The sequence below is a fragment of the Vicugna pacos genome, chromosome 10 (assembly GCF_048564905.1).
Source record: "Vicugna pacos chromosome 10, VicPac4, whole genome shotgun sequence".
Lineage (NCBI taxonomy): Eukaryota > Metazoa > Chordata > Mammalia > Artiodactyla > Camelidae > Vicugna > Vicugna pacos.
The window spans coordinates 23,597,736-23,609,901 of record NC_132996.1 but is presented as its reverse complement, the minus strand read 5'-3'; the positions used below and the strand labels follow the sequence as shown (position 1 = coordinate 23,609,901).

The window sequence follows — 12,166 nt, the reverse complement described above, 5'->3', positions numbered from 1 at the left end:
AGTAAAAGGTAATATATAAAACAAACAGTTTTATGGAAGTAGTAGAAATATTTTTTAAATTTCTCTTTAATGTCATTACACTGACATTTCAATAAAAGATTCCCCTCTCAAAAAAAAATTAAGGTATTTTGATTATTTCCTGTGAATTAAGTCTTGGGTCAAAATTCAATACAAGTAAAATTTTAATATGAAGTTGTTTCTAACAAAATTAAAAATTCTCAACTTCAACCAATGGGCCACATATATAGGATATTTGTTATCATTAAACAGTTGTACAATAAGTGAACTGAGATTGTCTCTTGAGTTCACTCGCCCTTTATTGCTCTCATTCCCTCTTAAGTTTATAGACTAAATGTTGTTCAATATTCAAATAATCATTTATTTAAATATGTATACCCCAAAATGAAATAAAACCATTTTTAGAAACTACAACCAATTCAAATAAAATTACAGTATTTTCAGAAACAGCAACAAAGGGTTTCTTATTTAATTTTAGAATAAATATTAAAGCAACTGAGGCACTAACTCTGTAACAGAATCTTATACATAAATAAAACAGACAATCAAAAAATTTTTTAAAGATAAAGTAGTTTTTCTTTTCACCTAAACACTGAGATTGATTTTAGTGGGCATCAACAAGGAACAAACAGAAAAGGCAACGACATGCGAGACCTTGGAGATGCTACCTTTATAGGAACTAAATTGCGAGGAACCACGTGACCTGAGCAGCACCTCTTAGTAAGCACAGTTAACAAAACATCAACTCTGTCACACACTATGTAACCTTGAACAAGTTAGTAAACTTTAGTTTAGTTAGTAACTCAGTGAGCTTCAGTTTCCTCATCTATAAAATAGGGACAATAGTATCCATCTTATGCCATATGTAAACTGCCTTTAGTATATGGCACTTAAGTGGAGGTCAATAAATGATAACTATTAAGAGACAAACCTGTATTTTAACTATAATGTAAATACATATACATGGTTTTATTGAATCACCCTCAAATTCCTTTCCAATAACCACTAACACAACAAAATTTTGTTCTAAATTCTACACAAAAGGAATTAGAGATTTCTGCTCTGATTATACAGCTTTTTAACTGCAACTTACTTTCATTCTGCAAGATGTTAATGGCATCATCCATAATGCAATCTGGTGAAAATCCTGCAGTCTTTGACAGTAAACCCAACAATGATGCAATTTTCAGTCTCACAGATGGATCATTCTCCTGAAACAGAAGAAGCTATTGTCACCTTGAAGCTCTACACTCAGCTAACCATCAAACAGAAACATGGGAAACTAACATCTCAAAAAAGAGTCAATGGTCCAAATATTTTAAAGCTTTATTTCTGAAGAATTAACTTTATATACTTCACGGTAGAGTTTTTCTCAATCTGTATGTTACAACCAAATACTGCAAAGTGAATGGAAATATTCTTACGCTTTCTTGATGTCATTAACTTCTAACCAGATGTGTACTTTTGGGATTTAAAGTAACTTTTCTCCACTATGCAGTCACATTCGACATGAGCTGCAGCAACCTGCAACACCAACACTGCCAGCCCTGGGCTCCCAACACTGCTGTCCGCACCATTGCTTTTGGAGTCCCTGGAAACTGGGTGCTACAGCTACAGCTGCTGTCACCAGAAACAAGTTTTCACTCTACTTGCTTTTTGGATCACCAGATCCTGATTAGAAGTCTGGGACAGGATAAGTCTAATTGGTTAGGTCTAGGTCTTGTGCCTGGGCCTGCACCCCAGGTACAATGCAGAGTAAGAAATGAGTTAGTCTGACCCTTTTAGCTTCAATATTGGGAGATGGTCTTTAATTGGCACAAAGATTCCTATGGCAAGAAATTTCCCCCAAAGACAAAAAGGAACATGTCCTTTCATTCGTCACATATCTAAAGTAATTAGCACAACATCAGCACTAAGCAGATAGAGGTCCTATAAATATTTAGAAATATTTGGAATTTGGAAAAATTGGGGGGGGGGAGCACCTTGCCAATTCTAAGATTAGGTAAGCATTTTACAGCAAGGACACAATTACTTAAACTTATGCTCAAAGATGAATAGCCTTCTAGATGTGACCAATTCCCCACCTCTCACCTACAGCTTCTAAGGAGGTAACTGGGGACAAGAAGGCCTGAAAATAGATATGGAATTGGAAGACCCTGAATCCTGGCACACCACTTACCATATATGTAAACTTGGGAAAGTCACTTTCTTGGGACTTAACCTTAAGCTCGGGGTGAAGCAGAAAGAGAAAGGGCTTTAAATTAGCCAGGTCTAGGTATGAAGCCTGGACTCACCATGCAATAGCTATATGTCTTGAGCAGGCTAATTAACCTCTTAAGCCTCATCAGTGAAATGGGGCTAATAACCTCAGTGGGCAAATGAAAAGAAAACTATTCGCACAGAAATGGGCACACAGAAGGTAATCAAATATTAGTGTCCTTCTTCCTTCCTCTCTCTGATCATCAGTCCTTCCATGTGGAAAGTAGTGAAACCTGAAGTGAATCCCTGTGAACATGGTACTCAGAGGGTTACTATAAAGAGCAAATAAAAAACACATGAAAAATAAGGACGCAACCACCAAGCCCAGAATATGGAAAATCCCACAGGGTAAATGCCCTGATTTTTTAACAATAAGGAGCATGGGAAAGAAAAGAGGGTTGGGGAGGAAATGCTATAGATAAGAAGAAACATAAAGGGACAGCTAAATTAACCAAACACAATGTGTAAATCCTCCTTCAAACAAACCATCTGTAAAAAGACTTTAAGACAATCAGTGAAAACTGAACATGGACTAGGCATTATACGCTAAAGGATTATTGTTAAGTATCATTTTTTAAGTCCTAAAAAAAGCCCTAATTTGTTAAACATAGATAATTAAGTGTTCAAAGGTAAAATGATATGTTGATTGTGATTTGCCTCACCCAAACAGAAGTAGGGGAATGCAATAAATAAGAATGGCAAAACATTGATAATTGTTGAAGTTCGATGAGGAACACTGAAAGGCTCACATTTTTTCTCCTTTTGTGTATGTTTATAAATTTACAAAATAAAAAGTTAACTTTTTGGAAAAATTACATGAAAGTACTTTATTTTGTCTAAAATGCAAATTAATTTATTCATCCAACAAACATGCAAGGAGTGCCTACTATGTTGCAAGCACAGTTCTAGATAAGAAGCAAGGTGGGACTTCAAGACATATGCATCCTGACAATGCAATGTGAAATACAAATCATAATCTATAAAGAATGCTCAAAATTCTCAAAGATTTGCTTACCCAGGATCTAACAGAGCCTACAGATCTAACTTCCACTTCACAGTAAATACAGGAGATAAAGAAGAAAGTTAGCCAAAGGAGCACACAAATTCAGAAAATCAAAGACATTTTACAAAATAAATGAACAAGCTTCTTCAACAGGTCAATGTCACCAAAATAAAAATTGTTCTACATTTTAAAAATGCCATGTGTGGACACTGTTTGCATTTTGATTTGAACAAATGAACTGCATAACAAGATATTTTGGGAATGATTAGAGAAATTTGAATATTTGTTAAATGACATTAAGGAATAATTTAATTTTATTTGATATAGTTAGAGTTATATATTTTTTAAATGTCCCACTTTAAGAGTTATTTACTGAACTATTTAGTGGAAAATATTATGATACTTAAAAAAAAAAAAACTTCAGGAAAACAAATAGAGCAAATTTGACAAAATATTAGTATCTATTTAACCCCAGAAATGAGTATTTGGTAGTTCACTATAGTATTATCTCTACTTTTCTATAAGCTTAATAATTTTCACACTAAAGTTTAAAATTCTAATTAATCTGTGATTCAAATATTTGAAAATCATTTCTTCTTTTACTTCAGATCTCACTTATGTAGAAAAACTGAAAAATAAATGCATTTGTGAATTTCATTTTTTGTTTAAACTATTTAATCATGCATAAATTGATGTTTTTTTCTAACCCATTAGAATACATACAGAAATAAAATGTCACTTAGCTTAAACAAAACAAAACAAGGCTATTGCAGTTAGATATGAAGGTCCTTAATTAAAGCAGCAGGATGAGAGGACTATATGCCAGAACAAATCTGGTGACAGAAGGATCGTGGTTGAGATTAACTCCTCCTTTGTGCTCCACAACACTCTCAGTACCCTCAGCAATTTGATGCACGTTATCATTCACATGTTTCCATCTCAGTACTGTAAGCTTCTGAGGACAGGATTTGGATCTTTTTTTATCTCTGTATCCACAGTGCCCAGCACATGAAAAACATTCAGTAAAAGATTGCTGAATGAACATGTTCTTATTTATTTTGCAATATTAACCAATTCTGCAGACATGATACAACTCTTATATCTACTCCCAAACATACCCCCATCAGGTCCTCAAGAAATTCTTACCTTGTAGTAATGTTCCAAGAGAATCCTGACTACTCCCTCCACACTTTCTGCCTCAACAGGCTTCCTGGCAAACTGAAGCAGGTACTGCAAAGCATCTGCCGGGGAGGTAGCCTTACACAGATCTATATGGAGTGCTGCAGATTTACTCGGTTTTGTCAGTCGAAGTTTCTTAGTAGCAATTTCCTCCTGTTGTTGCTGCAAGGGGGTAAAGAAGATAAGACATGAAAATCTGACTAAAAACACAGACTCTGCAAATTTATCTTTGCCTTGTTTGATGGAAATAATTTTCCCTATAACAAATAATGTATTTAGGTGACAGACCTAGCATGAACAAAAAGCAGTGTTATGCACTGGGAAAAGGGCCAAATGGAGACAAAGCTATAAATCCCATTTTTGCTTCTCACTTGCTCCTATGGCTTTGGCAAGTCATTTAATTTCTACAAGTCTCAGTTTCTTTCTCTCTAAAGTAGGTCCACTAACATTTTGTTCTGCTTATCTCTTGGGATTGTTGTATCTTTAGGGTTAAAAGGACACACAAAGGATCTGCCCTACTCTATATTAGAAAAGAAACATCAGTTCGACAAATATATTCACACTGTGCTGAGGCACCCACCAGGCTCAGCTTCCCTCCTGAGAAAACTAGAACTGATGGGAACTGTCTGTAGCTTACACTGAGGACAAAAATCTTGCCCTCACAGCAGATGACTATTTTCACCCAATTCATTCTCCCTTTATTAGATGGATAGTCAGTACAAGGAGAAAAAAAAAATACACTGCCATATGCCTAGCAAACTGCAGCTACTTAGTAAATGTTTACTGAATGACTGATCTGGAATTAGGAGTTGTCTCTGAGTTCCAACTCCACTGCTCTGTTCTAAGCATGTCATGATTCTCAATTTTACTACCTGTAAAATAGGAATGATGACACCTACCACCAATTTTTCTTAACCAGGGATCCTCATCTAAACCACAGAACACACAAAATTAGTTGAATGACTATTTCCTCAATTCTCCCAAGTATGGTGCATAACTAGAACCATTCTAGATACATTTATTACATGTAATGAGAGCCAAAAAGCTCATGTGAAAGGAAATCTGTTACTCCAGGGCTTGAGTAAGGTCCTGGTGGGTAGATACAGAGAGGATCACAATATAAGATAAATGCTGCAATCAATAATTTTCCTTAACACTTGACACATCATAATGGCATCTTGAGCAATCACCTCTTTACAGATTTACACTCCTACAGAGAAGAGACTAGGAGTATTCTAGACAGGAACACAGCATGACAAGATAAAAGACCAAAGGCTCTGAAGTCCTTCAAAGTCCAAGAGGAATTTGAGTTCAATAACTATTTACCAGCTAGAGGCCTTCTCCTTCTTTTGCAAAAGGGAAAACAATACTTACATCATAGGGATATCTGAGAATTCTAAAGTATAATGTCTTAATTGTACAAACATATAATAAGCACTAGATATATATCACTTCTCTCTCCCTCTTCATTTTCATAGAAGGAAAAAAAAAACTAGCACTAAGATCTCATTTCATCCCTCTATAGTAATCATTCATGAACCATGAAGTGAAGAAATGAGCTCTTCTCTTAAAATCCTTACCCATTTCTATCCTTTTCCACATAAATTCAGTCTTCAGTGTTATCTGGGCTGCAGCTAGGTCAAAAGCTTGCAAAGATTTCTTTCCCTAGGGAGCATGTAAGGAGGAGGACAAACCAATATTTGCTATCATTCAACCATCAATACCATTTTAATGAGCCAGGCCCTATGGTCTACCCAGAGGTCACACAGATGAACCAGGCATTACCGCTGCCCTCAAGGATCACAAACTGGGGGGAGATATGTATATTGGCAATTACAGTAGCAGTGAGTGATAAGTACAAGTAGATGACTGCTATAGAAGGAGGGGAGGAGAAACTAAAGCAAAAATATAAGTCCACTGAGTGAAGAACAAAAAGAAAGGGAAGAATGACATCCATTCTATGTAAAAGAGACAACAGGTCGAAAAGTTTGGAGAGGTGCAAACACATGGGATGCTGGAGAAAGGGTGAGTAGTTTTGGTAAATGAGAACAACAGAACGTTGGGGAGAAGGGAAGTAACACTGTACAACATAGTGAATGCACTTAATGCCACCAAACTGTACACTTAAAAAATGGTTAAAATGGTTAAATTTTATGTTATGTACAGTTTGACACAATTTTTTAAAAAGTGAACAAGGGAAACAGAGCCAGGAAATCCCAAAAAACAAGCCACAGAAGAGGGAACTCTGTGAAGCTGCAAAACTTTCCTGAACCTTGAACTTTGAGTCGTCTAGAAGTTCAGAAACACTAATTTCACATAAAAGGGGGCAATAAAAGTGTCAAGGTAAATATCAAAGTAATTTTAAGAAAAACGAGAATAAGAAGCAGACCAACTTCCCTACACACAATGGAAATACGCTACAAAGAAGTATCCACAAAACAAAACAGAAAGGCAGTAATACAACTGGAACTGGAAGATACACTGTCAAATCACAAAAAGCCAGGAAGTTTTTACCAAAAAAAAAAAAGTACTTGCAAAAGAAGGAAGACTTCATTTACCCATACAATTACCTCTCTGTACTGTAATCACAGATACGCTGTTTCGTATCTCCCCCTAGCCTGTGAGCTAAAGGTCAGGGACCCTAATGTGTTTCCGACTTTGTAGTTCAGCACTTTTCACCATATCTAATATACGGTAATCACTTTTTTACTCAATAAAATCTTGTTGAAGGAATAAATGAAATGTTTAAGGATCAGTGTCCTGCTGGATGGTCTAAATCTTGCAATTCTAGAAGTCTATGTATCTAAGAATGCTTTTGACTGGCATCAATTAGAAGCTTGTCAGAAGTATAGATTATTGCTCCCCCCCACACACACTCCACTTACTCACTGAGTATAATCCATATTTTAACAAGATCCCCAGGTGATCTGTATACACAAAGTCTGAGAAACACGACACAAAGTAAGACTTAAGATCAACTTCTACTTTAGCAACATCTATGAGGAAACACATGGAGAATCACTGCTGACAGGGGCTTGGCCCACCAGTCCTGAAACAACTCCAAAGAATTAAGGTACTGCCCTCCTTCCTAGTGAGCTGTTCCACCAACAGAAAGTTCTACTGAAGTTTGTGACCCTCGCCTGCTCTGACTGGGTCTATGAGGATTTCTATAGATTCCTTTCCCAACTCCTTGGAGCTCTGCAAGCATCCAACTTGCCCTTGGGCGCTTTTTTTGTAACGAGAGTTGGGAAGGGGTCTGCCACTAAACGGACTGTGTCCTCGTACCCATTCCAGAAGCCGCAAAGTCCTTATCTGTGAAATAAGGATGCTCATGTAATACGAATAAAATGAGATAACGGATATTTTCGTAAATTGTAAAGCGCTATTTGTTCCTTCTAATTATTTTTTCTAGTGTCAGACTGCACATATTAGTTAATAATCACTACAGCAGCGGCAAACGAACACGCCCACTACACAGTAGCCTCAGAGAGGCTGCCTATCAAAGTAGTCAGCACTCAACCCAGCTCTGTGGCGCCCGTTCTGGCAAAGTGCCTGGGGCGTGAATAACCTTCCCCTACCCCAGGCAGGTATGGGACCTTTCCTTCCAGAACCTACCTGAACCACCTTAGTGAATTCCTCGTACACCCGCTTTTTGAGGTGCGCCGCCATGGCTGCCGCGGACCCTCAGCTTCCGGACGCGACGAGGGAGGCGTGGCGGAGGAATTCGGAAAAATCAGCGGGGCGGGAGGAACCAGCCTCGGTCCCACAAGGCACTGGGGTTCCGGAAAGAGAGGCCGCTTCCTGCTGCTCGACTGCCCTTCCTGTGTGCGGCCGGATTTGGCCTCCTACGCCTCCTGCGCCGGTGGAACGAAAAGGAGCGAGAGAGTAGCACAGGGGGCGGGGCCTCTGGTGGGAGGACCCGGGCCTGGAAGGTTGGACAAGCCAATGGGAGCTTTCCTGGGCTTGAAGTTGGTCTGGGTGACGGAGAAGGGGGCGCGGAACTGAGCCGAGGGAGGGAGAAGGAACTGCAGCGTAAGGGGCAGAGGCGGGACCATCCAGAGTTGGAGGGAAAACCTGGAGCTGGGTAAGGTTTTTTTTGCCTCCAAGATAATGGAAACAGGTCTAGTTGATGGTTCCACCACCCCTTGCTGTTCAGAGTGTTTACTATATGTATGTTCCCTGCACTCCTTTTGGTCAAGCTGTTGCTCAGAAACTGGGTTCACCTCTTTGCGAGTGGAACCAAAAGAAACAACAAAGCCAAAGATCAGTAGAAAGAAGGATTTGTTGCTTGCAGCAAGTCAGGTGAACACTAGTGATATTTCCCAAAGCTGTGTCTCTCTTAACAGCAAAATTGGGGACATTTTAAGCTAAGGGTGCATGCATACTTATGAAGGGGCTTGAGCAGAGGAGAATTCAGCATAGAATTGGGGTGAAGATCAACTGAGTCCAAGTTTTAGTTGAAGTCGGGAGGGTCTACATCATCATTCCATCCTCCACCTGGGTGAGGGGCTTTAGTTCCTGCAGAACTCAAAAACCTATATCAGATTGTTATGTATCTGTCCCATGAGGAGGAACTACGACTGTTTAATCGCTGAACTGTTTTCTTGACTACTTTTCCTTTTTTCCCACATTCCCCACACTTCTCTTTAGATCACTAATACCAAGACCTATTCAAGGACAATCATCGGGGCCAGGCTTAGATCAGAAAATGGTTTAGGCCAAAAATGTCTTCTCTTATGTCAAGAAAGCCATACCTGATTCTTTCTGCAGGGACCCTGTATACTAAGTGCTTATAAAGCCATACACCACCCTTCCCCTAGGGTACTTTTTCCTGCTTCCTCGCCCCAGTTGTTCAAAAGCTACCTATCCTTTAAGGAATCAGCCCCTCCTCTGACAGCTACGGGAGAGTGGAAAGAATTCTGAGGCCAAGAGTCAAGCAACAAAGCTTCAGACTATGACTGGCACTTAATGAACAAGTAACCTCAACTGCACTAACACCTAACCTGACAAAGATGTAATGACAATGGAATGAACACAGAAACATTTTGCATTGTAAAGTGTAGTTCACTTGCTAGTGTTAATAAATCCAAGGTCAAGTTTTACATCCTGTATTAAACTTTAGCTGTTCCTTGTTTTGATCTTTGAAATAAGTTAATGTAGGATGCTTAGAAAAGGGGGCAGACTGTGCTAAGTACAGAAGACCCCAAAACATGTAAAAGATGGTCTTTACGCTCAAGGTCCTACATTCTAACTAGGAACAGAGGCACCCAAACTGATCATTAAGGGGCAAAGTATGCTGTAAAGCAGAGCTATGTGATTCAAACAGACCTAACTTCATGATGCCTTGGGGAAGATTTACAGAGGAAACAATTTTTAATCTGGCTTTAACATAGTGAATTTTCCAGAAAGAAAGAAAGGTATCCCAGACCAAAGAGACTACCACATATAAATGTGTCCAGTGAAATGAAAGTCACTTAGCAAACAGTGCCTTTAATAAATGTTAGCAGCTGTTATTGTTACCATATTTTATCAAAACTAAGCTGCCAGCAATTATAAAACAAGCCATTATTTTATGCAAAACATTAGGGGGAAAATGCTGAAATTAAAACCAATGGTTTCTTATTGCTTAGATTTATGTATACTTACTAAAAAGAGCTCATTTAAACTTATTTAGACAAAGATTTTATCCTGTGTCATATTGCTGTTTTCCCATACCTTTCTATGCATGTGAAAACTTTTTGTTTCAATGCAAATTATAGGGAAATCTCTTTGAAGATACCTTAAATGACAAAGACAACACATACACAAAACTCAATTGTAGTGATGACAACATGAATTGCTATGACCCAGTCATATGAACAATTGGCCAAAAGCATCTTAAGATGTGTCCTGATTTCAGAGGTGTTAAATGTGCATTTAAGCATCAATAATACAAAATATTATCATTATTATTAGATACAAGGTACAGGAAGGAGTTTGGTGCACTCAGGAAAAAAAAATTCAGTTAATATTGAGGGTAAAGTGCATACACAGAACAGAGAAGAACGAAAGAAATAAAGTTAAGAAGTTGAGGTCAGACTGGTATAGAAACAAGAATATTCCACATTCATTAATTTTGAAATGAAAAACTATCTTTATTGAAGGGATGACATTTTCTTTGACCTTCATTATTGTACATGGGAGTACAATGAGGTGCCCCAGTGAATCCCTTGGGTTGCAAATAAAGTCTTCCTTGTCCCTCTTGTATAACATTAACCCAATTTCCCCCTTGGAAATTGGAGTCAACCACTCAGACTGGTGTGGTAGCCCCTTCTCTGCCTGTTGGTTCAGTGTAGAAGAGCCCCAAATGACCAGGGACAGTCTCACAACATGTTCCAATGTAATGGAAAATTGACTGGGTTCTTTAGTGGGAACTACTCCTCCCTTGAGGACCAAGTACTCCAAGCCCACTGAACCCAAGAATATGAAATGAGTTATGTGTAAAAGTGACAAGAACCACTCCTACATCTTAGTTCCCAGAATCATGTACTCTAACAGTGGGAGAAACAATACACATTTTAGCTGTTGATATGAGGCATACACCACAAACCCATAAGACAGCATCCCCGCACTTCCATAGATACAACAGGTAAGGAGACAACAAGCCCAAATGGATTTAGACAGCTTATTATTCACAGCATAGCAGGCAGCATGAACTTGATGTTTATATTCGTTCTCCTTGTACCCTAAGTACCATGGGGGTGATGCAGGTGAATGCCATACACAATAGATCTGAAACAGATGAAGAATGCTGAGCTTAGGAAACCCTCAATCTTAGAAGAGGAATGCTAGAAAACCTGCCCTCTGGAGAGAGACAATACCTTTTTTTTGTGTATATATATATATATTTTTTTATTGAAGTACGGTCAGTTTACAATGTTGTATCAATTTCTGGTGTAAAGTATAATGCTTCAGTCATACATGAACATACATATATTTGTTTTCATATTCTTTTTCACCATAAGTTACAAGATATTGAATATTGTTCCCTGTGCTATACAGTATAATCTTGTTGTTTATCTATTTTATATATATATTAGTGTATGCAAATCTCAAGTTCCCAATTTATCCCTTCCAGCCCCCTTCCCCCACATTATTATACTGGTCAGGAAACAATCTGCCTTCTAATCCAGGGGGAGACATGCTTTATCACACTGAAATGTCTCCAGGATTGGAGGGTGATACTAAGTTTATTACCTTGTAAAGAAGTACATCTGCCCCCTACCCCTAAGCAGCTTTGCAAACGTCCTCAAAGCTATCAATGCCATTTGCTGAGAAATGCCAGCATTTCTCCCAACAGTTTGTTACTGAGCAGTACAGCTAACTGATTTGCAGCACAATCAACCTATCACCAAGAAGTGTCTAGCCTCCCTATGGAATAATAGCATATCAGGGACTCTGTTGGTCTCTGCTGTTGGACATCCACCACTGACCAGATTAGCTTTGATGAGCAAAAGTCTGTATCGTAGAGCTCATGCACCAACTCCATCCCTGCCATCATGGCCACCTTTCTCATGACTCCGTTGAACTGGGATACCAGGGAGCTGGGGAAAGTAACTGACTGGCATCCACAGGTTGGATTATTATGTCCATTTATTTTTTTTGAAACCCTCTTCTAGAATGGGTGCCCTCTGGTGGGCATTCATAGGAAACACAGATATTTCCGCC

General features: G+C 38.6%; 1 protein-coding gene across 1 annotated transcript in view; it reads right to left on the bottom strand.

The window, feature by feature from the left end:
* The window catches only part of INTS4 (integrator complex subunit 4), a 79,478-nt gene extending 71,288 nt beyond the window's left edge, over positions 1-8,190 (bottom strand). Inside the window, exons 1-3 of the mRNA XM_006213647.4 lie at positions 8,075-8,190; positions 4,427-4,621; positions 1,112-1,229 (exon numbers count right to left, since the gene is read on the bottom strand). Coding sequence (XP_006213709.1) covers positions 1,112-1,229; positions 4,427-4,621; positions 8,075-8,128 — 367 coding nt within the window. The 5' untranslated portion in view covers positions 8,129-8,190. The remainder of the gene's footprint in view (positions 1-1,111; positions 1,230-4,426; positions 4,622-8,074) is intronic.
* Between the last annotated feature and the right edge of the window lie 3,976 nt (positions 8,191-12,166).